Raw genomic sequence first — 24,910 nt, forward strand, 5'->3', positions numbered from 1 at the left:
ATCAATACAGTATGGCACTGGCACAAAAACAGATACATAGATCAATAGATCAGAATAGAGAGCCTGGAATAAACCCATGAATTTCCTGTCTATTAATATACAACAAAGGTGGGAAGAATATACAATGGGGAAAAGTCTCTTCAATAACAGGTGCTAGGAATACTGGACAGCTAGATGTAAAAGAATAAAATTAGAACATTTCCTCACAGCATATAGAAAAACAACATTAAAATGGATTAAAGGCCTAAATATTAGACTAGAATTGACAAATTTTCTAGAAGAAAACATATTCAGAATAGTATAAAGAAGATGTGGCACACATATACACAATAGATTACTACTCAGTCATAAAAAAGATATTTTGCTCTCTTCAATCAAATGGATAGACCTGGAGGGCATTGTGCTTAGTGAAATAAGTCAAAGAAAGAAAATACTGCATGATATCACTTATACATGAAATCTTAAAAAAATAAAATAACAAATACATAAAATAAAACAAATAGACCCACAGATATAGAGAACAAATGAGTGGTTTCTGGTAGGGAGATGAAAGGGAGGGGGAAAGACAGGGGTAGGGAATTGGGAGATACAAACTACTAGGTATAAAATAAATAATATACAGCATGTTATTTATAGCACTGAGAATATAACCAATATTTTATAATAACTTTAAATGGAGTAAAATTGGAAAAAGTCTAAACCACTATGCTACACACCTTAAAGCAACATATATTATAAATCAATTATACCCTAATTTAAAAAAAATGAAAAGTGAAATAAAAGGCATGATTGTAATAAAAATAAATAAATAAATAAAATCCAAAATACCTCACCAAAACTATATCAAATCTTTAATTTCTGGATTCCAAATATGCCAAGATAAAGCCACCAAATAGTATTGCTTTCCTTCTTAAAAAAGAAAGTTTAGAAAAAAGAACTCTGTGGGAGAAGGTGAGGGTGGGATGTTGCGAAAGAACAGCATGTATATTATCTATGGTGAAACAGGTCACCAGCCCAGGTGGGATGCATGAGACAAGTGCTCGAACCTGGTGCACTAGGAAGACCCAGAGGAATCGGGTGGAGAGGGAGGTGGGAGGGGGGATCGGGATGGGGAATACGTGTAAATCTATTGCTGATTCATGTCAATGTATGACAAAACCCACTGAAAAAAATAAATAAATAAATAAAAAGAAAGTTTGCTGCAAATGCTGATATTTAAGAAGCCAAAACTGGCTCTTCCTGGAGACTAACTTCTTATACAGTTTTCCCAGCCAAGGCACAATTGGTCCTTAGGATCCTGGAAAGGAATTTAATGACCTGATATCCTTATCAAGGATGGGCTTTATCACCCTGCCATGCCAGGCCCAGCTCCAGGAAGGGTTAAAGGAGAATATTGATAGCTGAAGGGCCTCTTAGTGAATCCCTGCTTTCATGGAGCCCAGAGTGTGAGTGAAAGGTAAGTCATAGAACATAACAAAGGCAGAGAACAAAAACAACAAGAGTGTCACAGGCTCCACCACATGCACCTGTGGAAATGTGTGCCTCTGACATCCCTATTCCAGTTATACTCAGAAATAAACTGAAAGATCCAGTTAATTTAAAGGTTACTGCCAAGAAAAATTAAAAGCACATATTCTAATTTGTACCATGGCAAAATTATTACCACTATGAATAGAAATGAAATCAATTACAAAGACTAATAAAAAAAATTCAAGGTGAATGTTATTTCCTTTCCTAAACTTGCATACAATATTTCTATCTGTAAATCCAAATTGCTGAAAAAATTAAATAAAAGCAGTCACTGCTATTTATACAAAGATCCATACTATAATAGAGAAGGCAATGGCAACCCACTCCAGTACTCTTGCCTGGAAAATCCCATGGGCGAAGGAGCCTGGTAGGCTGCAGTACATGGGGTCGCCAAGAGTCAGACACTGACTGAGTGACTTCACTTTCACTTTTCACTTTCATGCATTGGAGAAGGAAATGGCAACCCACTCCAGTGTTCTTGCCTGGAGAATCCCAGGGACAGAGAAGCCTGGTAGGCTGCTGTCTATGGGGTCACACAGAGTTGGACATGACTAAAGCAACTTAGCAGCAGCAGCAGCCATATTATAAATTCAAACAATTTCTAAGTTATCTTTTTGATACCCCTGGTGTTATAATATACAACAAATTATGGATTAGTTCTTTGGAATTCAATTTTATTGACTTAATTTTAAGATATCAGAATGGATAAAAATATGTCATTATAACAGTGAAATATTACATGCAGCAATTAATATTTTTCTAACTTAAGATGAATTTTCCTTAAGACAAGCATGAACAGCCTCAGACACCTATCAGAATTCATCCTGAAGACACTGAAAGAATCCCATTTACCTGAGACAGCAGAGTCGGCTCCTGCTGACATGTGATTGCGTTCCGGTTGGCTTCCATAAAATACCTCTGTGTGCGCCTCCGTTCCCGTTCCAGCTTCTTCTCCAAGGCCAGTTGGGATGTGGATAAATTGTCTACATACTTCATCATGATATCTGATATCATGGAGCTGACTTCTACAATATCTGGACGGGTTTCTGCATCTGGAGTGAGGCATCTAAGGAAAGATAAGCTCATCACAGCGCTCTAGTCAAAGTCAGGACCAGGCCACAGGTTAAATTCTGCTCTGTGTCCCCCGTGGTGCTTGCACCCAAGAGAACATGGACAAGATGAACTTCAAGAATACTTCTGAAACCAAGACTTCTCAAAAGACACTTGGAAAATCTGGGGAGGAGAGGAAGCGGTACTATTCACTTTGCAGGCTGGCTCATGGGCAAGGGTTCCAGACTGTGTTGGAAGTTGCTCCCAGTTCCAGGATGGGTGGGTGGGGTCTGCTTCTTCTATGTAAGTGATTCTCCTCTAAAACCACCCCTACTCACTGGGCAATGAAACAAAGAGGCATCCTAATAAAATAGGACCTGAATACCACACTTGATGCACCAAAAGGAAGGAAAGATTCTGGGAGGTGGCAACTTACTGGACTTTACCAGCTGTATAGGAGCAAGATCAACACAACTTGATTAATGAGAGTCTTACAAAGCATGAAACTATAAAAATAAAATGCAACCCAGTTGCATTTTATTTGAAGTTTAAGCTGTATGTCATAATTTTTAACTGTAGACAATTTGACACATCACACGCTAAAAACTTTCTCAGATTTTGGAGGCAAGAAATATCAACCAGCATACTAATGGGAGAACTGTTTCTATCACAGCTAAACAGTAGTAGAGGTTATTCTAGCTGCCCGTGGAACAAATTGTCAAGATCACTGATTAGTATAATTTAAAAATTTCTGGCACTCACCACAATATTTGTCTATTTTTTAATTCAAAGGCTCTAGCTTTACATAGGGGCTTCCCTGGTGACTCAGACAATAAAGAATCTGCCTGCAATTCAGGAGAAAGTGAAAGTGAAGTCACTCAGTCATGTCTGACTCTGCGATCCCATGGACTATAGCCTACCAGGCTCCTCTGTCCATGGGATTTCCCAGGCAAGAGTACTGGAGTGGGTTTTCATTTCCTTCTCCAGGGGATCTTCCCAACCCAGGGATCAAACCCAGGTCTGCTGCACTGCAGGCAGACGCTTTACTGTCTGAGCCACCAGAGACCTGTGTTCAATCCCTGGAGGAGGGCATGGCAACCCACTTCAGTATTCTCACCTGGAGAATCCCATGGACAGAGGAGCCTGGAGAGGCTATAGTCTACGGGGTCTCAAAGAGGGACATAACTGAGACATTAGCATTTTAACTTTCAATTTTATATGTGTAATGTATATGTTTCCATCCTATTCTCTCAATTCATCCCACCCTCTCCTTCCACCACTGTGTCCATAAGTCTGTTTACTATGTCTGTGTCTCCTTTGCTGCCTTGCAAATGGGTTCATTAGTATCATCTCTCTAGATTCCATATGTATGTATTGTTGCTGTTCAGTCATCCAGTCATATCTGACTCTTTGTGACCAAATGGACTGCAGCACACCAGGTCTCTCTGTCCCTCACCATTTCCTGAAGTTTTCCCAAGTTCATGTTCATTGCATTGGCGATGCCATCCAGCCATTTCATCCTCAGATGCCCTCTTCTCCTACTGCCCTCAATTTTTCCCAGCATCAGGGACTTTTCCAATGAGTTGGTTGTTCACATTAGATGACCAAAATACTGGAGCTTCAGCTTCAGCATCAGTCCTTCCAACAAGTATTTGGGACTGATTTCAACTTTGCTGGTATCCTAGGTGTTAGGTTTTTGTTTTCAGTTTTTTCCTTTCAGTACTCTAAATTTATCATACAACTCCTCTGACCTTCAATGTTTCTATAGAAAAATCAGTCTGAAAACCTTATGGGAGTTCCCTGTAACTGACACTTTGTTTTTCTCTTGCTACTTTTAGAATCCTCTCTTTAGTTTTAACTTTTGCCATTTTACTTACTATAGGTTTTGATGGAGGTCTATTTGGGTTCATCTTGTTTGGGACCCTCTGTTCTTCTTGTACCTGGATATCTGTTTCCTTCTTCAACATCAGGAAAGTAATTTCCAGGCATAATTATATCAAATACACAATGCACTCTCTTTTCTGTCTCAACTCCTTCTAAGACCCATATTATGTGAATGTTAGCATGCGTGATGTTGTCCTAGAGGTCCCTTAAACTATTTTCATTTTCTTAAATCTATTTTTCTTTTTGCTGTTTTGATTGGGTGATTTCCACTATTCTATCTCCCAGATCACTAATACACTCCTCTGTATCACCTAATCTGCTGTTAATTCCCACTACTATAATTTTAATTTCAGTTACAGAAAGGTCCCTACATACAGACCTTCAAGTAGCAAACTTTCAAAAGTGCTAACTTGAGTCTATGTATCCAATCACGGAAGTTAATTCACATGTCTGATGTACATCGTCACCCATGTGCATCCTCTCAAGTGGTCGTGTTTTTGTGTACTTTATTGTATAGTACTGCATTCAGAACAGCAATAGCATGTCTTTATTTCAAGCCCAGGATATCCAGAAGCAAGCATAAAAGCAGCAGTGATGTAGCTGGTACTACGGTACTTTTCAAGGTACTGAACTGTAAGACTTAAAATGCTTTCTTAATTTTGTGTGTATGTTTTTAATGTATTATTTGTCTTAAAAGTATTATAAACCTATTATAGTACAGTACTATATAGCTGAATATGTTAATTGGGTACCTAGGTTAACCTTGTTGAACAAATTGGACTTGTTAAAATGCTCTTGGAACAAAACTCATTTGTATGTAAGAGACTTACTATATTGTATTCCTCAGTTCTGTTTTTTAAAAAATATTTTCTAATACTTTGTTAAGATTTTTCACTGTGTTCAACTATTCTTTTAAGTTCAGTTGCTATTCCCATTACAATTGCTTTGAACTGTTTATCAGGTAAATTATTTACCTCTGTTTCACTAAGATTTTCTTTTCAGGGTTTTTCCTTATCATTTCTTTTGAACCATATTCCTCTGCCTTCTCATTTTGTTTAAGTTTCAGTCTATAAAACTGGGTGAAACAGTTACCTGCTCTGACCTTGAAAGTGTGTCCTTGTGTGGGAGCATCCCTGTGATGTCTGCGTGTGCCCAGCAGCTTTGGTGGGAGAGCTGCATCTGACATCAGCACAGGCCGTCTTCTCCCCAGGGGACTGGCAGCTGCCACACAGGTCGGGTGGGGGTGGAGCTGGAGGGCTAGAGCCAGAGCCAGGTGCAAGCTGGGGCTTCTTCTCTGCCCAGTGCCATCACCAGACTGTCAAGGATGGGGTCAGGGCACAAGGCCTGCTGCAGGGGCCCTGAGGAAGCTGGGTTTCTCCTACATGTGATGGCAGCCTCCCCCTTGGTTTGAGGTGGAGAGTCAGGGCTGAGAGCTTGAGACTGCACTTTTTTGCTGATTTTGCTTTCTCCCTGGTGTGCTTGCTTGGCTAGTGGCTGAGTTGTGGCTGAAGACTGAGCTGAGTTTGCTCCCTCCTGAGTGCATGCAGGGACACACATGCTGGCAATGGCAGCTTATGTCTTGGCCCAGCAGCAGGGTGGAGTCCAGCCAGCCCTGCTCCCGCCAAGTGTGCACACTCTCATAGTCAGTGGCAGAACTGTTGATCAGAAGTGCCTTCGTGGGGAGCAGCATGGAACAAGAGGGGCTGGAGTGGGAGCCTGGTGACAGCTGGACAGGGGCTCATGGCACGTCTTGGCAGGCTGGCCAGTGCCCCTGGCAGCTTCAATCTGCCTCCACACTGTGACTGGAAGCAGGCAAAGCTGGATGCTCTTCAAGAGCAGAGGCCCAGTTTCCTACATCCCTCTGGTAAGCCCCATGGGGTTTCAAGGCTTCCCATATGAAGCAGTGGTGAAGAATCTGCCTGCCAATGCAGGAGAGGTTCAGTCCCTGGGTCAGGAAGATCCCCTAGAGTAGGAAATAGCAACCTACTCCAATATGCTTGCCTGGAAATTCCATTTCCTGAGCGCGCGCGCACACACACACACACACACACACACACACACACACACACATACGGTTTCAAACTTGCAAGGGGCTTGTCTTCCAGTGGTGTCAGATCTCAGGGCTGGGGTGCCCGATGTGGGGCTCCAATCCTTTGTTCCTGGGGAGGATCCCTGAACCTGATGTCCCCTATTCTCCATGTCTCTGCTAGGGGTAGAGGTCCTGACCACATTCTTCTCCCTTCCTACTAGACTCCATTTGGATCTTTCTCTACAGCCGTGCTTGAAGAAGATCTGCCCTGCTTGTCCCCGGGTTGATTTCAGTGAGAGCTGTAGTCTGGATGTTAAAATGAGGGGAGGTGAGCCCAGCATCCTTCTAATTTTCCACCTGGATCTCTCTTTTCTTGACTTTATTAACCATGAGTATAATAAACACATCACGACTTTATCATTTCAAGCTTTATCTTTAGGCTATTTGTTTTCAAGTTCTAAGAAAGTGACCTTGCACTATGATTATTACCACTCTTTTCCAGGTCTCTAACAGGAAGACTTCTTGGATCACCCTCGCTTAGACAGACTCACTGTCCCCCTTTCACATATCCTCATTTCACTGTCTATATTTAAGTACTCAAAACTACTATAATTTATACTGTAGTGGTCTGTATCACCATTGGAAACTGGAAACATGTTGAGAGGAGGGACCTGCGTCTCCTTCACTGTGATCTCCCCTGTATGTAAAATGGAATCTGGGTCTTGATGAGTATTCAGCAAATGAATGAATGAACAAATGAATGAACATATGGTTTCATAATTTACCTATACACAACCTAAAATATTTGGGTACAGGCTTTTGGAATCCCAGGAATATCTCCTACCAGAAGTTACGGCTTAGACTCATTGGTTGGAAATGCCTCTCTGCTTGGATATTTCAGGAAGATTCTGAAGAGCAGCCAAATGCTTTAAAGATTTTCTAATCAAATAAGCATAAAGTCAAGTTCTAGGAAAAAATCTGGGATGTCTACTCATACTACCCACTGTGTGTCCATTCTGCTCTGAGTGACCAGATGGAAAGAATCAGAGGGATACAGTGTTCAATTCTAATTATTTCATGTTTCAAGAAACAAAGAAGGTAGGGTGGAAAATGTAAAGAGCCATCTGTCCTTAGAACTAGTTGAAAGCACTAACTTCTTTAGTCATGATGACTTCTTCTGAAACAAAGTGCCAAACAACTTATGCAACCAAGCCGAGACAGAGAAAACTTAGGCAACTGAAATATCTTGTGCATAAAAGGAAGCGCTCTTCCTTTAAACAAAATAAACAGATGACATTTTCTTAACAGTGTACTGGAAGGTAAAAATAGTAATACTGGTACTGGGCAGAGCAGTAAATATATTTTTTGCTTTAGACTCTTCAGGGTTACTAAGTTATTCTCCTAATTTAAAAGCCTGCTAAGGAAAGAAACTACGAAAATGGGAAATTGAATTTGTTCTCTAGCTCTTTTGAAACTTAATATCTAGAGACTAAAAATCCAAAGCAAATAAAATATGTAATTACAAGCAACTGACAACTGATTTTGGTTTTATGTCAAATTTTCTAAAGATAAAACTTTGCAATGTGACTCAGACACTGAGTTTTGAATAACTTTAAATGGAAACTACATCTGTTATATGCAGCACCCTACATCTTAAAATTTGTCAGTTCAGTTCAGTCGCTCAGTCATGTCCAACTTTTTGTGACCCCATGGACTGCAGCACACCAGGCCTCCCTGTCCATCACCAACTACTAGAGTTTACTCAGACTCATGTCCACTGAGTCCGTGATGCCATCCAACCATCTCATACTCTGTCAACCCCTTCTCCTCCCACCTTCAATCATTCCCATCATCAGGGTCTTTTCCAATGAGTCAGTTCTTCACACTAGGTGGCCGAAGTATTGAAGTTTCAGCTTTAGCATCAGTCCTTCCAATGAATATTCAGGACTGATCTCCTTAGGATGGACTGGTTGGATCTCCTTCTAGTCCAAGGGACTCTCAGTAGTCTTCTCCAACACCACAGTTCAAAAGCATCAATTCTTCGGTGCTCAGCTTTCTTTACAGTCCAACTCTCACATCCATACATGACTACTGGAAAAACCACAGCCTTGATTAGATGGACGTTTGTTGGCAAAGTAATGTCTCTGCTTTTTAATATGCTATTTAGGTTGGTCATAACTTTTCTTCCAAGGAGCAAGTGTCTTTTCATTTCATGGTTGCAGTCACCATCTGCAGTGATTTTGGAGCCCAAGAAAGTAAAGTTTGTCACTGTTTCCTGATCTATTTGCCGTGAAGTGATAGGACCAGATGCCATGATCTTTGTTTTCTGAAAGTTAAGCTTTAAGCCAACTTTTTCACTCTCCTCTTTCACTTTCATCAAGAGGCTCTTTAGCTCTCCTTTGCTTTCTGCCATAAGGGTGGTGTCATCTGCATATCTGAGGTTATTGATATTTCTCCTGGCAATCTTGATTCCAGGTTGTGCTTCATCCAGCCCAGTGTTTCTCATGATGTACTCTGCATATAAGTTAAATAAGCAGGGTGACAGTATACAGCCTTGACGTACTCCTTTTCCTGTTTGGAACCAGTCTGTTGTTCCACGTCACTGTTGCTTCCTGATCTGCATACAGGTTTCTCAAGAGGCAGGTCAGGTGGTCTGGTATTCCCATCTCTTTCAGAATTTTATACAGTTTGTTGTGATCCACACAGTCAAAGGCTTTGGCATAGTCAATAAAGCAGAAATAGATGCTTTTCTGGAACTCTATTGCTTTTTTGATGATCCAACAGATGTTGGCAATTTGATCTCTGGTTCCTCTGCCTTTTCTAAATCCAGCTTGAACATCTGGAAATTCATGGTTCATGTACATTTGAAGCCTGGCTTGGAGAATTTTGAGCATTACTTTGCTAGCATGTGAGATGAATGCAATTGTGTGGTAGTTTGAACATTCTTTGGCACTGCCTTTCTTTGGGATTGGAATGAAAACTAACCTTTTCCAGTCCTGTGGCTGAGTTTTCCAAATTTGCTGGTATACTGAGTGCAGCACTAAAATCTGTAGTCAGCTTTAAAATTAAATTGTCTGTTCCTACTAGTTATGGCATCTTAGTGTTCTGAATTAAAAGTATGCTCAAAACATTTCACCTGGAGTGCCCTAAATAGTAATCATTCATCATCTTAACCATCCTGGTGACGGTAAACCCATCACCCATCAGCAGCCTGCTCTACTATGTGCTGTGTTTAGTCACTGAGTGGTGTCCGACTCTTTGCGACCCCATGGACTGTAGCCTGCCAAACTCCTCTGTCCATGGGGATTCTCCAGGCAAGAATACTGGAGTGGGTTGCCATGCCCTTCTCCAGGGGATCTTCCCGACCTAGGTATAGAACCAGGGTCTCCCGCATTGCAGATTCTTTACCAGCTAAGCCACCAGGGAACCCTTGCTCTGCAGTGGATGCCTCTAATTATGACACACATTTCCTTCCTATTGGTGAACTGATCTTGCTCCCTCCCTGAACTTCCACTCTGTGGTTCTGGCTCCCTTTGCTGAGGTTCCACATAATAAATACAATTGTTTTCGTATTCTCTATGTCATTCAGTTTTCCTAGTTAACCAAAGTATTTTCCAATCCTTTTATGACTGTACTTCAAAACTTGTTGACTTAACTTCCAGGCAACAGTGGGAACAATCCACTTCTCTCCCCAGCAACACCACCAGTCCAGTCAAGGCGGTCACCACCTCTCAGTGGACAACTGGACCTGCCTCTCCTTCCCACTTCATTCCTTCCAGTGTCCTCCCTGCAAATTGGCCAGGACAATCTTAGCTAAAGAGATTTTCACTATGTCTCAGCTTGTTAGTAAGTCTTCAGTCCTCTCCTCCATACTGGGGATAAAAGTTCAAAACTCTCAGTGTGGCCTGTGGGGCCTGTCAATCTCCCAGGCTCTTTTGCTAGCTATTCCCTGTCTTACTTGACATACTGCATCCCCAACTTCTTTCAGTTCTTCAAATCAGCAAGCTCTCTTGCTCAGGACAGCCTTCAGAGATGTGAATCTATGATATGCTTTCTCTGCTATGTTTACTATTTGAGAATTAGTGGAGTTCAGGTCTTAGGTTACGTGTCATTTTTTCATAGAAAAACTTTTCCAAATCCCTCGACCAGACCAAGTTCTTTTGTAATTTCTCATTGCCTCTTTTACCACCCTTCATCAAATTTATCATAATTTTATATACTTCATTCTATAAGTAATAATATTATTAATAACCATACCTAGTTTAATTAAGGGCTTGCTACATGCTGAGAACTATGTTAAGAGGTTTTATCTTATTTAAAAGCATTATCTTACTTAGTCTTCAAAGTAAGCCCATGAGTAGTCACAATTGCTACCCATACATCACAGATGAGGAAAGAGGGGCTTGGGGAGATAAAGGTGAGTGGAAGAGTGAGGATTAGAATCCACTCAATTCTAGAACCTATTGATATTCTGACCTTTTCATAATAATGTTGATACCCTAAGCCTAACCTTCCAGCTCCATAGGCATGGATATCAATAACCAGGGAGCCTGTCAGAAGCAAATTATGGTCCTGTTTGCCCAACAACACAAAATCAGAGTAAAGTCTCTGTAGTTTTTCTCTGCACTCCCTCTCCTATTCTTTGAGGCACATAAATACCTAAGAAAAGGAGAAATGAAATGAATAAATGTGGCACTCTTATCTTGATCTCTCTGGAGACTTCTTGAATTTTTTAATTCACTTTCCAGAAAAAGAGCAGAGAATAGGAGGTGAGCAGTTTAAACACATTTGTCTGGACTCATTAGCAATAGGTTGGCTCTCTAGTATGATGTGGAATTCAGATGATTTAGAGATGGATTTCAGCTCATTTCCCACAACACTAACAATAATAGCTACCAATATTGCTCAAGATTTACCATCTGCCAAGCTCTATGCTGATTTGCATATGTTATAATCATCACATTAGCCTGATGAGGTTGTTACCATTATGATCCCCATTTTATCAGACGAGGAAATGGAGATGCCCAAAAAAGTAGTCAAATTGTCTGCTCAGAGTCCACAGTTAGGAAAACTCAGTACCAGCTGGGCCTGCAGTGCTTAGTACAATTGGGTAGCATTGTGTTGAGCAAGGAAAGACTCAGGATATAATCCAACAATCACGTGAGGAGAATCTATTAATGCTAAACAGTGGGCTGGATAGAGAAACCAGAAGGAAGAGCACACAGCCACAATAATATGTTTAGTACATTTCGTCAGAGGTGGTGCCAAGAGTGAGGATAGATATAGAATTGAGATTTCAGGGAATTGGGCAGAGAGATGAATAAAGATTCCATCTGGGGTGACCCTAGGATTTTTATTGTAACAGTAAGGATTTGACTCAGCTTGATGGGGCAGAATCTTGGGCCAATTTAAGGGCATAAAATGGTCCAGAAGTAACAATCAGCCAGATAAATGTCATTTATTCATACAACCAGTAAACTCTTAAGGATCTGTTTGGTACTAGGCATTACTCTGGGCATTTGACAGCTATGAACTAAACTGAAAAAGTCTCTGTCTTCTGGTGGGGAAGAAAGAGACAATAAAGGAACACATCTGCATGCATATGGATAACGTGTTAGGGGTGGTGGATGCTGTGAACTCTGTAAAGTGGGTCAGGGGACAAGAGAATTCAGAGAGGTTGTGGGGGCATCAGGGTAGGTGCCCTGATTATGCAGAGACCCAGAGGAAGTGAGGGCCTGTGCTACTGCCTCCCATCAGAGGGATGTGAGCACCAGGATAAGGGAAGAGCAGTAGCAAGGAGCCCCCTGTGGCTGCAGCAAGGGGAGCAGGGGGAAGTTGAGGGGAGGGTCACCTGGGACAAGCCCTGTGGGGGCAGAACTTTGAACCTCTCCAGGGATAACTTTCATTAAAATCCTGCTATGTGGAGAGCTGGAGCACTTCTTTGTGACTTTCTTTGAAAAATTACTATTGTGCTATACAGTAGGTCCTTATTAGCTATCTACTTTATTTATAGTAGTCTCTATATGTCAATCCCAAACTTCTAATTATCTCTCTACATTCTCCCCCTTGGTAACCATACATTTGTTTTCTATATCTGTGACTCGATTTCTGCTTGATATAATAGGTTCATGCATACCATTTTTTAAGATTTCTCATGTAAGTGGTATCATATGATATTTGTCTTTATCTGACTTATTTCACTCAGTATAACAATCTCTAAGGGCTTCCCCGGTAGCTCAGCTGGTAAAGAATATGCCTTCAATGAGGGAGACCTGGGTTCAATCCCCGGACTGGGAAGATCCCCTGGAGAAGGAAAAGGCTACCCACTCCAGTATTGTGGCCTGGAGAATTCCATGTGTATAGTCCATGGAGTCACATAGAGTCAGACACGACTGAGTGACTTTCACTTTCAAACTCTAGGTCATCCATGTTGTTGCAAATGGCATCATTCGACTCATTTTTGGTTGAGTAATATTCCATTGTATATACATACCACAACTTCTTTATCCATACATCTATTGAAGGACATTTAGGTTCCTTCTATGTCTTGGCTATTTTAAATAGTGCTTCAAAGAACACTGGGGTACATGTATCCTTTTGAATTATGGTTTTCTGCAGATATAAGTCCAGGAGTAGGATTGCCAGATCATGTGGTAGCTATATTTTTAGTTTTTTAAGGAACGTCCACCCTGTCCTTCGTAATGGCTGTTACCACTTTACATTCCCACCAACAGTGTGGGAGGGTTCTCGTTTCTTCAAACTCCCTCCAGCATTTATTGTTTGTAGTCTTTTTAATGATGGCCATTCTGACTGGTGTGGGGCGATCTCATTGCAGTTTTGATTTGCATTTCTCTAATAATTAGCAGTGTTGAGCATATTTTCATGTGCCCCTTGGACATCTATACATATTCTTTGCAGAAATATCTCTTTAGCAGATCACACTTGCTATACTGGTTGATATGAAACATTCTGAATAATCAGATTAATGGTAACATGTTATTTCAAGTGAATGTACTATTTCCTGTTGGACACTTGGTGGCTTCCAAACGGTCTCTATGACAAATGAGGTCCAAACATTTTTCTAGGTTTGCATTATTTGAGAACCCTTCCTCTTAATAGTACATTTTCACAGATACAAGGTATTTCTTGATAATCTCTATAGGTTTGAAGTGGTAAGACTAATTACCTGCTGATGGTGGTGATCACCTTTTCAGAGTAGATGCCTTCTGGCACTGGTTCATATACTGCCTCCACTATCTGCAAAACAAACAGGCTGGAGTAAGGGAAGTAAAGGAGCCACAGGTGCCTTTGCATGGTGATACTTGGCCACGACACAAGAGTTACGTAACAAGCATTATCTCATGCACACATTTTCATCAGAAACAAAAATATCCCAACAATTTTAAAAGCAGCATTAATTAAACAGTTCTTGAGCACAGAATTATATTCTTCAAGCTGAGTAAAAGTTAACCTCAGATTCACAATAAATGATGTGTAGGATAATATAATATATTGGATTGAGGTCAGTCCAAACCACAAGTATAAATAAAAGACCAAAAGCAGTTTGATATATTATTTTTAAATTTTTCTATGATAAATTGAAGAAAATTATAGGGGGAAATGTGCCATAGCACATGATGCAGATTTAGAAGAAAGGAGAAAATAAATAAATAAACTGGATCATGTGGCTAATAAAACAGTGACTGCTTTTAATGGGCAGTTTTACTACAATCACAAAGGTTCTGTTTAAGAGAAAAAGGAATGGTGTTTTTGGCAACATGAGACCCTTTTGTCTGCCAAGGTTGCTTACTTTTGTGGCCAGGGAGAGCATGTTGGTGCTGTAGAAGGGAGGATCCAGGGTCGCCATCTGATAAAGGATGCATCCTGCTGCCCACACGTCCGCCTTTTCCCCGTACGGCTCGCTCTTCAGCACCTCCGGGCTGAAGTGAAACCAGGATGTCAACGCACGATGGAAAGGGAGAAGTCAGCACGGGAGAAAGTTAAATTTTCAAGCCATAATTGGAGATGGAAGAAAAAGAAAGGAAACTCTTGATTACTATTTCAAGTAAACATATTTAAACATACCTTTGAATTCTCTCAGACTTAGGTGAATCAAGAAGCACAACCAAGCAATTCTAAGCAATAAATCACATAAACAACTCCTATTAAATGTCCTTCTACTTTTAGAAACAACCACCTCTCATTGGTAGACAGAATGATTGGCTCCAGTTCTCACTGTTCTGGAAATTCTGAATATCGCACCCTTTCGTCTCAGTGGACAGCATTTTTTACCCACCCCGTCTTTGCTCCTGGTGGTGCTGTCTTGCCCTGCCAGTGGAGTGTGGAAGTGGCACGGCACCAGATCAGGGCCTCAGGGCTTCCATTTGTCTCCCTACGAGCTCCTGTCCAAAAGACCTAATCCCAGGTAGCTGCTGCCCATCTGGCCGAAGCCCAGCACAAGACACATGGAGCAGATCTTCACACATAAACCTGCAGCCTGAAGGAGACCCAGCCCAGGAGACCCACAGACCTGGGAGTCTGACAGCAAATGCCTATTGTGGAATGCCACTGAGATTCTATGATGATATTTTATGAGCAAAACTGACACAGCACCATCCCTTTGCTATTCAATGGTAGCTTATAAAGTCTAAGGCAAGACCATATTTAAATACGTTGCAGAAAATGCCAACATCCACCATGCTCATCTCTTCTGAAATTGCACTTCTAGTCTGAATAAGGATGCTGTGTCTGCATTTGTTCAGTTGTGTGTCCAACTTTTTGCAACCCCATGGACTCCTCTGTCCATGTAATTTTCCAGGAAAGAATAATGGAGTGGGTTGCTGTTTCCTTCCCCAGGGGAACTTCCTTACCCAGGATTAAACCCCTGTCTCTTGCATCTCCTGCATTAGCAGGCAGGTTCTTTACCAGTTGAGCCACAAGGGAAGCCCTGGATAAGGATGCTGTCAGCCTTTAAATGGAGTTAAACTGTGAGGGTTTAAGGGTTTGACATTTTAAAAAATGTGGACAGAAGGGTAGTTCCCTTAGATATTTTGAACTAGTAGAAGTTTCCTCCCTCATATTTATAGACAAATGTTAAAAGCATTCAGCACCCACACACTCCCCAAAATAATAGTTTGATGATTTACTTCTATGGTATGTACTTAGGACTGTGCTCAATCCTCTAAATTAATAGTGTAGGGATTAATGGTTAAGTTAGACAGTGGATTAATATATAAAGAAACTCATAAATTGGTATCCGAACCATAAGTATTGGCTGTTTAGAATAACCAGGGAGTTGCTATTCATGTGAGATTATGGGGAATGATTCCTGGTTTAAGACTTACGTTATGTACTTAAAGAGGAAGTATGATTTCCAGATCTCTCAGTTATTTTCATATATACTGAGTTTAAAAATGTCAAAGGGGGATTTGGGGTTGAAATTTCCAGGGCTCTACTGCTCCTAAGTGTACAAAATGTCCCCTGTTGTCAGTTGATCAACTGCTCACATTTAAAAAATGCCATAATAGGAAAAAGTTCTTCAACAACAACAAAAATATCTTTGGCTCCCCACAGATGAATGTCTCATGTTTTTATCTACTGAGAACTCAGCAGATTTGTTTCATAACAAACAGGTGTTCTGAGTGCTCCACCCATCCCCCTCAAACCCCTTTTCCATTCCCTGTTGCTGTGCACTTCTATTCCAAATAGCCAGCATCTGTACCTCCCTGGAAGATGGCCTTCATTTTTCCTTGAAAGATAACTACTCAGTGTGGAGGAGAACACTTACAAGAACAGAAGGTGCTTAGTTAATTTTTCTCATCATTGCACCGCCTCCCTCATCTCACCAGAGCCCACAGACTTCTCTCACTGCCAGAGGCACGGATGCCCCTTTGCAACATGGCTGTGCCTCTCCTCCCAGCAAAAGACGCAGTCCACGTTGTGCCCTTTGAATCTGAGCTTGACCATGTAACTTTCTTTGGCCAAGAAGACACCAGGAAAAGTGATGCAAGGAGGGAACACAGAAGCACTTAGTCTTTGTGGCTCACTCGCTCTTCCTGCTCTTGAAAACCCTAACGACCACAAGCAGGTGACTGAGCCTGGGTTCGCCAAGGTGCATGATGAGCATCATGTGGCCCAGTGACATTCGGTACCCATGCCCACCGCCACATCCATCAGTGGAGCCCTTGAAAGCCAGGTCACCACAATGCACAGGTTAGCCCAGACAACACGCATCAACAATCCCAGCTCAAACCAGCCCAGGTTGCCAGCATGCAGTATGTTGCTGTTGCTCAGTTGCCAAGTTGTGTCTGACTGTTTCTGACCCTGTACAGTACACAGTATATACCACAAGAAGAGGGAAAAAGGTTATTGTGTCAATGCACTAAGTTTTGACATTGTTAGTCAAAGTTAGCTGACAGAATAGCTTCCATCAGATTCTGAAAGCTGTCCACCACCCCCTGAAAGATAGAGAATCACTTCTCTGGAAGAGAACAAGAAAGGTCAATAAAAGACCACTCGGTTGCCAACTGTCACTATGCTACTGGGGTCCAACCTGAATATTCTCTAAGATAAAGGGGTTTCATAACTACAATGAAAAGCAACCCAAAAATAGTCTCCGATTTCTGAAAGCCACAAAATGTTCTGTTATGGTCTGAACTGTGTCTCCCTGCTTCCCCCACAAATTTATGTGTTGAATCCCAATCCTCAATACCTCAGGATGTAATCATGTATAAAGAAAAGGCTTGTGTGAGCTGATGCAGAGCTGCCATTGGTGGGGGGTGGGGGGAGTGGGGGGCAGTGGGGGGTGCAGGTGGTTCTGACCCAGTATGACTGCTGTTTGTGTTAGCGGAGGAGGAGACAGCAGGAGTGTGCCTGTGCAGAGGAACACCTGTGGGAAGAGGCAGCAAGGGGATTGGACAGCACCTGCAAACCAAGGAGGGGCCTCAGAAGAAACCAATTTGCCAATGCCTTCATCTTGGACTCTAGACTTCAAATAAATTTCTGTTGTTTAAGCCACCCAGACTGTGCTATTTTTTATGGCAGCCCTAGCAAACTAATGCAGGCTTTCCTGGTGGCTCAGCAGTAAAGAATCCACATGCAAATGCAGGAATTACAGGTTCGATCCCTGGGTTGGGAAGATCCCCTGGAGAAGGAAACGGCAGCCCACTCCAGTATTCTTTCCTGGGAAATCCCATAGACAGAGGAGCCTGGTGGGTTACAGTTCATAGGTTCGCACAGAGTCAGACACAGGTGAAGCAACTTAGCACACACACACACATACTTGAAATTTGCTAAGAGGGTACGTCACAAGTATTCTCAGCACAAAAAACAATGTGAAGCAATTAGTTAGCTTGGTTGTATAATCATTTCACAATGTGCACAAGTATCAAAACATCAAATCGCAAACCTCGAATATATGTAATTTTTAATTGTCAATAAGACCTCAGGAAAGCTGGAAAAAATTCAAGGAAGCTAGGGATAGTATAGTTAGGTTGGTGGCAAGGACAGTCTTTATTTATTGCAATAGTTAGATAAATGAGTCAACATAGTTCATAATCAGCAGCCTTTGAGAGAGGGCTGGGCTAAAGTTTATCTAAATACTACCTCTGTTTTTAAAAGGCATGAATTCACAAACTAAGAGTGAAAACAAGGTGGAAGAAAGATGAGGAAGGAAGGATGCTTGATATAACTTTTTAAAAAGGCAACTGTTTTGATTTTTAAATTCAATTAGTAATCCCTCACTTATGTGAGCAATTAAGTTACTAATTGCCAAAGGTTCTATTTACTCTTTATTGAGGTAAACAAAGAAAGTATTAAACCCAGATGTTTTAAAAACATTCAAAAATACAAACATTTTGCAACTTCACAAACAATTCAATAATATGATGATTTATATAAGTTAGCAGGAGGGACTTCTTCCCTTTAAATGCAACAAAGTATCAATATTTCCACAAAGTAAATGGAATGAGATGATATGTTAAAAGTTCAGAGTATAGATGGTATAGTCTTCTTTCCCACAGTGGTCATGTTGTTGTCTTTGTTAACAGTTTGATTACTGTACTCATTTTGTCAGCACATATACTAAAATTAGAATGACACATGAAAATGAGCATGACCTCAGCATAAGGATAACATGCAAATCTGTGATGTGTTCAGTATTTTAGAGGTGGTAAATGACAGGCAAAAAGTGAGGACTATATTCTAGTTAATAAAGTTGTTTCACATAGGGGTAAAGATGAACAGTTCCAATATTGCTCTACATGTATACCAGAACTGAACAATTAAGTCAATCAGTGGCAGATGGCAAAAGCAAGATTCCTCACTACTGAAATGGAAGGAAGGTTACAGACAAACAAGGGAAGGAGTCAGGTACTGTTCAAGAGAGTGACAGATCAGAGTTGGAGACAACACTATAAACTAATGTTTAGCTTAGTATTGATACAGATGGTTACACATAGAAATATTTATAGTTATGTGAACATGCACTGCAGATGGTGATTGCAGCCATGAAATTAAAGGACACTTGCTCCCTGGAAGGAAAGTTATGACCAACCTAGATAGCATATTAAAAAGCAGAGACATTACTTTCCCAACAAAGATCCATCTAGTCAAGGCTATGATTTTTCCAGTGGTCATGTATGGATGTGAGAGTTGGACTGTGAAGAAAGCTGAGCACCAAAAAATTGATGCTTTTGAACTATGGTGTTGGAGAAGACTCTTGAGAGCCCCTTGGACTGCAAGGAGATCCAACCTTGAGTGCACTTAGCACCAGATCTTGGTTTTTAATACCATTCTCCCAAGAATCAGGACCATTGGAGAAATGACTGATAATAGTACTGGGGCAAGAAATACACTAAATGACCCTGGAACATCTTATAGTTCCAAAAGGTTGTTCTAAAAAAAATAAAAAGCACAATGATGAGATATGTCAGAGGGATACAAACACAAGTCAACCAGCTCCCTATGTCCAAATGTAGAAAAGTGTTAACAAAATAAAGCAGTGTATTAACCAGCTTGGGCTGCCATAATAAAATTCCATAAACTGGGTGCCTTGAACAGAAATAAATAGGAATTTATTTCTTACAATTAAGAAAGCTGGAAAATCTAAGAGCAAGATGTTGGCTAATGCTGTTCACCAGTGAGGGTCCTCTCCCTGACCTGCAGATAGTTGCTGTATCCTTACATGGCAGAGAAAGAGAGAAAGGGAGCAGAGTCTCTGACGTCTCTTCCTAGAAGACCACCAATCTCATCGTGATGCCCCCTACCTTCATGACCTCATCTAAATCGACTTAACTTCCCCAAAATGGTAAGCTCCAAATACCATCACATTGGGGTTTAGGGCTTTAATGTATGAATTTGGGAGGGGGACACAATTGAGGCCATTGAAAGTTTTATTAGATCATAACCCAGAGTACAAAATAAATATCCATGAGTCCATACTGATAAAACTTAAAAAAAAACTGAATAAATAAATAAATGGGAATCAATAGACAAATCTCTTGAAAATGACAATTTATGTGTCTACTCCACCTTAAAGTGATGATATATAACTCCCCATTCCGTAAGTCTGGGGTGCATGTAGTGACTTTTTTTCAAGAAATATATTATAGAAAGAGACAAAGGAAAGAGTAACTTTACAGCGGAGAGACCTGACAAGCACTATCTCCAGCCAGGTGTCAAGATTAACATCAACAGTGTGAAGTCATATTGATAGTATGTATCCATGATAAGACAAAAGCATGGCAGTTTACACCTGTGATCTTTCTCCCCAAACACATTCCTGTCTAATCCTTTAAAAAATACCACACAAATCCCAATTGAGGAAATCCTAACCAGTAATTCTCTAAATTTCCAAGGTCATTAAAAACAAGAAAAATCTGAGAAATTGCCAAAACCTCAAAGAGCCTAAGGAGAAATAAAAGATTGCCTTAAAAACAAGTATTTGTAACATTATTAACATGATAGGGTTTTTATTTTTAGAAGAAAAGGTATATAATAAATTAAAAATAAAAAATATTTGAAGCAAAAAACAAATCACTGCTATAAAGTATATCCATCCATTGTACCACCAATTAATCTTATTATTAACAGAATCCTAATATTATGGGCTATTGCCTCTCTTATGTTACCTATACAGTTGACCCATGAACAATGCAGGGTTTTAGTTACTGAGGTTGGAGATAGATGGGCCCTCAGGCTGGACAGCTGGTGTTTGTCAAGTGGAGTAAAAGTGAAGTTTTGTTCTCACCCAGACACTGCAAGGACAAAGTTAGTGACAGGAGCTGAGCTCTGCTGAAGTAAAGAGATAAGATGACCACTCCTGAGGTCAAGGAAGACCTCTCTCTGCACATGCACAGGAAAGCTCCTTGGAGGTCAAAAAGGGAGGGGCTCCATCCATAATAATGTGGACATGTACCCACAGTCCTCTGTGGTGGGATCATTTTAGCAAAAACTTGTGCACACATCTGTCCTAGGAGGGTCCTAGGACTGGTCAGTTGTGGAAAAAGAAACAAGATAAACATTGGGGTGCACGTGTCCCTTTCAGATATGGTTTCCTCGGTGTGTATGCCCAGAAGTGGGATTGCTGTGCAAAAGCTTTTAAGTTTCATTAGGTCCCATTTGTTTAGTTTTGCTTTTATTTCCAATATTCTGGGAGGTGGGTCATAGAGGATCTTGCTGTGATTTATGTCAGAGAGCGTTTTGCCTAAGTTCTCCTCTAGGAGTTTTATAGTGTCTGGTCTTACATTTAGATCTTTAATCCATTTTGAGTTTATTTTTGTGTATGGTGTTAGAAAGTGTTCTAGTTTCATTCTTTTACAAGTGGTTGACCAGTTTTCCCAGCACCACTTGTTAAAGAGGTTCTCTTTTCTCCATTGTATATCCTTGCCTCCTTTGTCGAAGATAAGGTGTCCATAGGTTCGTGGATTTATCTCTGGGCTTTCTATTCTGTTCCACTCATCTATATTTCTGCCTTTGTGCCAGTACCATACTGTCTTGATGACTGTGGCTTGTAGTAGAGTCTGAAGTCAGGCAGGTTGATTCCTCCAGTTCCATTCTTCTTTCTCAAGATTACTTTGGCTATTCGAGGTTTTTTGTATTTCCATACAAGTTGTGAAATTATTTGTTCTAGATCTGTGAAAAATACCGTTGGTAGCTTGATAGGGATTGCATTGAATCTATAGATTGCTTTGGGTAGTATAGTCATTTTGACAATATTGATTCTTCCAATCCATGAACACGGTATGTTTCTCCATCTGTTTGTGTCCTCTTCGATTTCTTTCATCAGTGTTTTATAGTTTTCTATGTATATGTCTTTTGTTTCTTTAGGTAGATATACTCCTAAGTATTTTATTCTTTTTGTGGCAATGGTGAATGGTATTGTTTCCTTAATTTCTTTCTGTTTTCTCATTGCTAATATATAGGAATGCAAGGGATTTCTGTGTGTTAATTTTATATCCTGAACTTTACTATATTCATTGATTAGCTCTAGTAATTTTCTGGTAGAGTCTTTAGGGTTTTCTATGTAGAGGATCATGTCATCTGTTTATAATAGCCAGGACATGGAAGCAACCTAGATGCCCATCAGCAGACGAATGGATAAGGAAGCTGTGGTACATATACACCATGGAATATTACTCAGCCATTAAAAAGAATTCATTTGAATCAGTTCTAATGAGATGGATGAAACTGGAGCCCATCATACAGAGTGAAGTAAGCCAGAAAGATAAAGACCAATACAGTATACTAACACATATATATGGAATTTAGAAAGATGGTAACGATAACCCTACATGCAAAACAGACAAAGAGACACAGATGTACAGAACAAACTTTTGGACTCTGTGGGAGAAGGCAAGGGTGGGATGTTTCAAGAGAACAGCATCAAAACATGTATATTATCTGGGGTGAAACAGATCACCAGCCCAGGCGTATACATGAGACAAGTGCTTGGGCCTGGTGCACTGGGAAGACCCAGAGGAATCGGGTAGATAGGGAGGTGGCGGGGGGGGAGGGGGATCGGGATGGGGAATACATGTAGATCCATGGCTGATTCATGTCAATGTATGACAAAAACCACTACAATATTGTAAAGTAGTTAGCCTCCAACTAATAAAAATAAATGGGAAAAAATATTTTGAGAAAAAATAAAACAATACAAGAGAAAAAAAAAAAGAAACAAGATAATTGGCCAAAGGTAAACAAAGACCCAGAAGGACTGTCCTATATAAGGGCTTTAAATCACCTTTTATGGCACTCCTCCTTATTCAAGATGCTGACACCCCTCTCCAAATGTGTATCTCTACCTAGCTTCTGATTTGCTGTGTTCTTCCTCATCAGAGAGGATGCCCATACCCTTTCTCTCCAAGTGTGTATTTATGCCTTGCTTCTGACTTAAACTATTCCTCTGTGTGCTCTCCCATACGTTGTGTCTCTAATGAAAACTTTGTTTTTACAGCTTTTGTATCCTTAAAATTCTTGCTTTCAATGAGGGTAAGAGCCAGGGACACTTTACTTCTAGCCTCTACCCCCTGGTGGTCTGGTGGCTAAGATTCCTGGTTTTCATCCAGGTTATCCAGGTTCAATTCCTGGGCAGGAAGCTAAGATCTCCCTTCAGGACCATTCACTGCTCTCTCCAAGATCAGTACAACCCTCCATGTAGTTGAAAATCCACACTTGATTTACAACTGGTCCTTGGTAACCACAGTCTCACATACTCTGTACCAGAGTACATATTTAGTGAAAAACACTCATGTCTAAGTGGACTCTTGCAGTTGAAAGCTGTGTTGTTCAAGGGTCAACTGCATACAAAAATAAGTTACTGAGGCTTTCTAATTTTTCCTTTGAAGTTTATATACTACTTCCTTAAGGTCCTACACATGCCCGGTGCACCCAACACCACCAAGGGGTGGGCAGACCACCTGAGCCACCCCTCCAGTCTGACCCTGGATTCATCCCTACACACTTTTTGTTGGCTTAAGGTCAACAAAAAACATTGCAGTTTGCCCAAATCCAAGTTTCATATTTAGGGTATATTATATCAGAACAAGGGCTATATCCAGATCCAGATAGACTTCATGCTGCCCTAAGTTTCCCCAAACCCAAAACTAAGTATCAGCTTTGAGGTTTCTCAAGCTAGTTGATGACTACCAAAACTGGATCCCAAATTTCTCTCTTATGGCCAAACCTCTCAACAATAACACCAACCCAATTTTATGGGAAGAACCAGGTGGCATAGCCTTCAAGGTCTTAAAAGAGAGTTTGATGAACCCACATGCTCTTGGGCATCCCAATTATCAGACTCTCATTTTCTCTTTGTATATGAAAAGGAAGGTAATGCCCTGTAGTACTCACCCCAAAACACAAGGACTTCCATCGACCCATAGGGTGTCAGAGTCAGCAACTGGACCCTGTGGCACAGGAACATCCCCCTTGCTTTAGACCCAGTACAGCCACTGCCCTGTCGGTGAATGCCACTGAGAAAATTACAAGATCCCCTTTAACCACTTTTGTACCTCATGCAGCAGAAGCCTTTCTGAATTCTCATCATGCTGCCTTACCTCCTGTGAAGTCCTATCATTACCTGACCTTCACATAACTCCTTTACATTGTAGCAGCTTTTCACTTGGCTACTCTGCTTCCTTCCATCAGTGACAAAGTCCCTTGCAACTGTTCAATGCTGATGGACCTCCTGGTTCCTTGAAATGACCTACAGGAAATCTCTTGGGTAAAGTTGACTTCTCACAGTTCACTGGTGATTATTTACAACTTGACAATTGTGAATACTGTGCTGGGGATACCATTACAATTTCTTTTGATGTTGTTGAGTCAGCATCTTTACCTGTGGCTACTTCAGCCCAACAGGATGAATTGTACTTTAGCCTAGGACAAAACTGCCAATATTTATACTGATAGATGACATGTTTGCAGAGTAACTCATTTTTTTGAAATGATGTAGAAGAATATGTCTTTCTTACTTCCAGAGAAATTAAACTTAAAATGATCCATATGGTCAGGAATTATTAAACATAGTATTTCTCCCTGCCACTTATATTCCAGGGAAATCTAAACATGACTCTCTGGAAGCTAGGGGAAATAATCTCACTGACATTTCTGAAAGGAATGCTGCCCTTAACAGAACCAATGGCAGCCAAACCTCTGTCATAGTTCAAAGGAACATTTCCCCAAATGTTAGATTAGAAAAACTGGCTAGAGAAGCCCAACAACAATGGGAAATCATTGGAAATTCAACAATTTTGGTTTTGATAAAAAAGAAAGCTCTGGTTTGAACCAAATAACCCAGTCCTACTAAAGACTCTAAAATTCTCACTTCTTACCACTGTGCCTGTATTAAACCATTGGTCTACTGACAAAAATGACAGGCTACAGGAATCAATATTGGTGGAGGGACATTAATGA

At 40.7% G+C, this 24,910-nt stretch overlaps 1 protein-coding gene and 1 non-coding gene across 3 annotated transcripts in view; one reads left to right on the forward strand and one right to left on the reverse strand.

Annotated features, from left to right (window-relative positions):
• Window positions 1-24,910, reverse strand: part of NEK10 (NIMA related kinase 10) — a 292,923-nt gene that overhangs the window by 116,958 nt on the left and 151,055 nt on the right. For both annotated transcript variants that reach the window (XM_043886665.1, XM_043886664.1), the window contains 3 exons: window positions 14,304-14,433; window positions 13,680-13,750; window positions 2,383-2,596 (listed from right to left, as the gene is read on the reverse strand). In XM_043886665.1, coding sequence (XP_043742600.1) covers window positions 2,383-2,596; window positions 13,680-13,750; window positions 14,304-14,433 — 415 coding nt within the window. The remainder of the gene's footprint in view (window positions 1-2,382; window positions 2,597-13,679; window positions 13,751-14,303; window positions 14,434-24,910) is intronic.
• On the forward strand, window positions 18,551-18,656 carry LOC122683359. Its single transcript, XR_006337709.1, has one exon. It is a non-coding gene; the product is annotated as a U6 spliceosomal RNA (small nuclear RNA).

Source organism: Cervus elaphus, chromosome 24 (genome assembly GCF_910594005.1).
Source record: "Cervus elaphus chromosome 24, mCerEla1.1, whole genome shotgun sequence".
Lineage (NCBI taxonomy): Eukaryota > Metazoa > Chordata > Mammalia > Artiodactyla > Cervidae > Cervus > Cervus elaphus.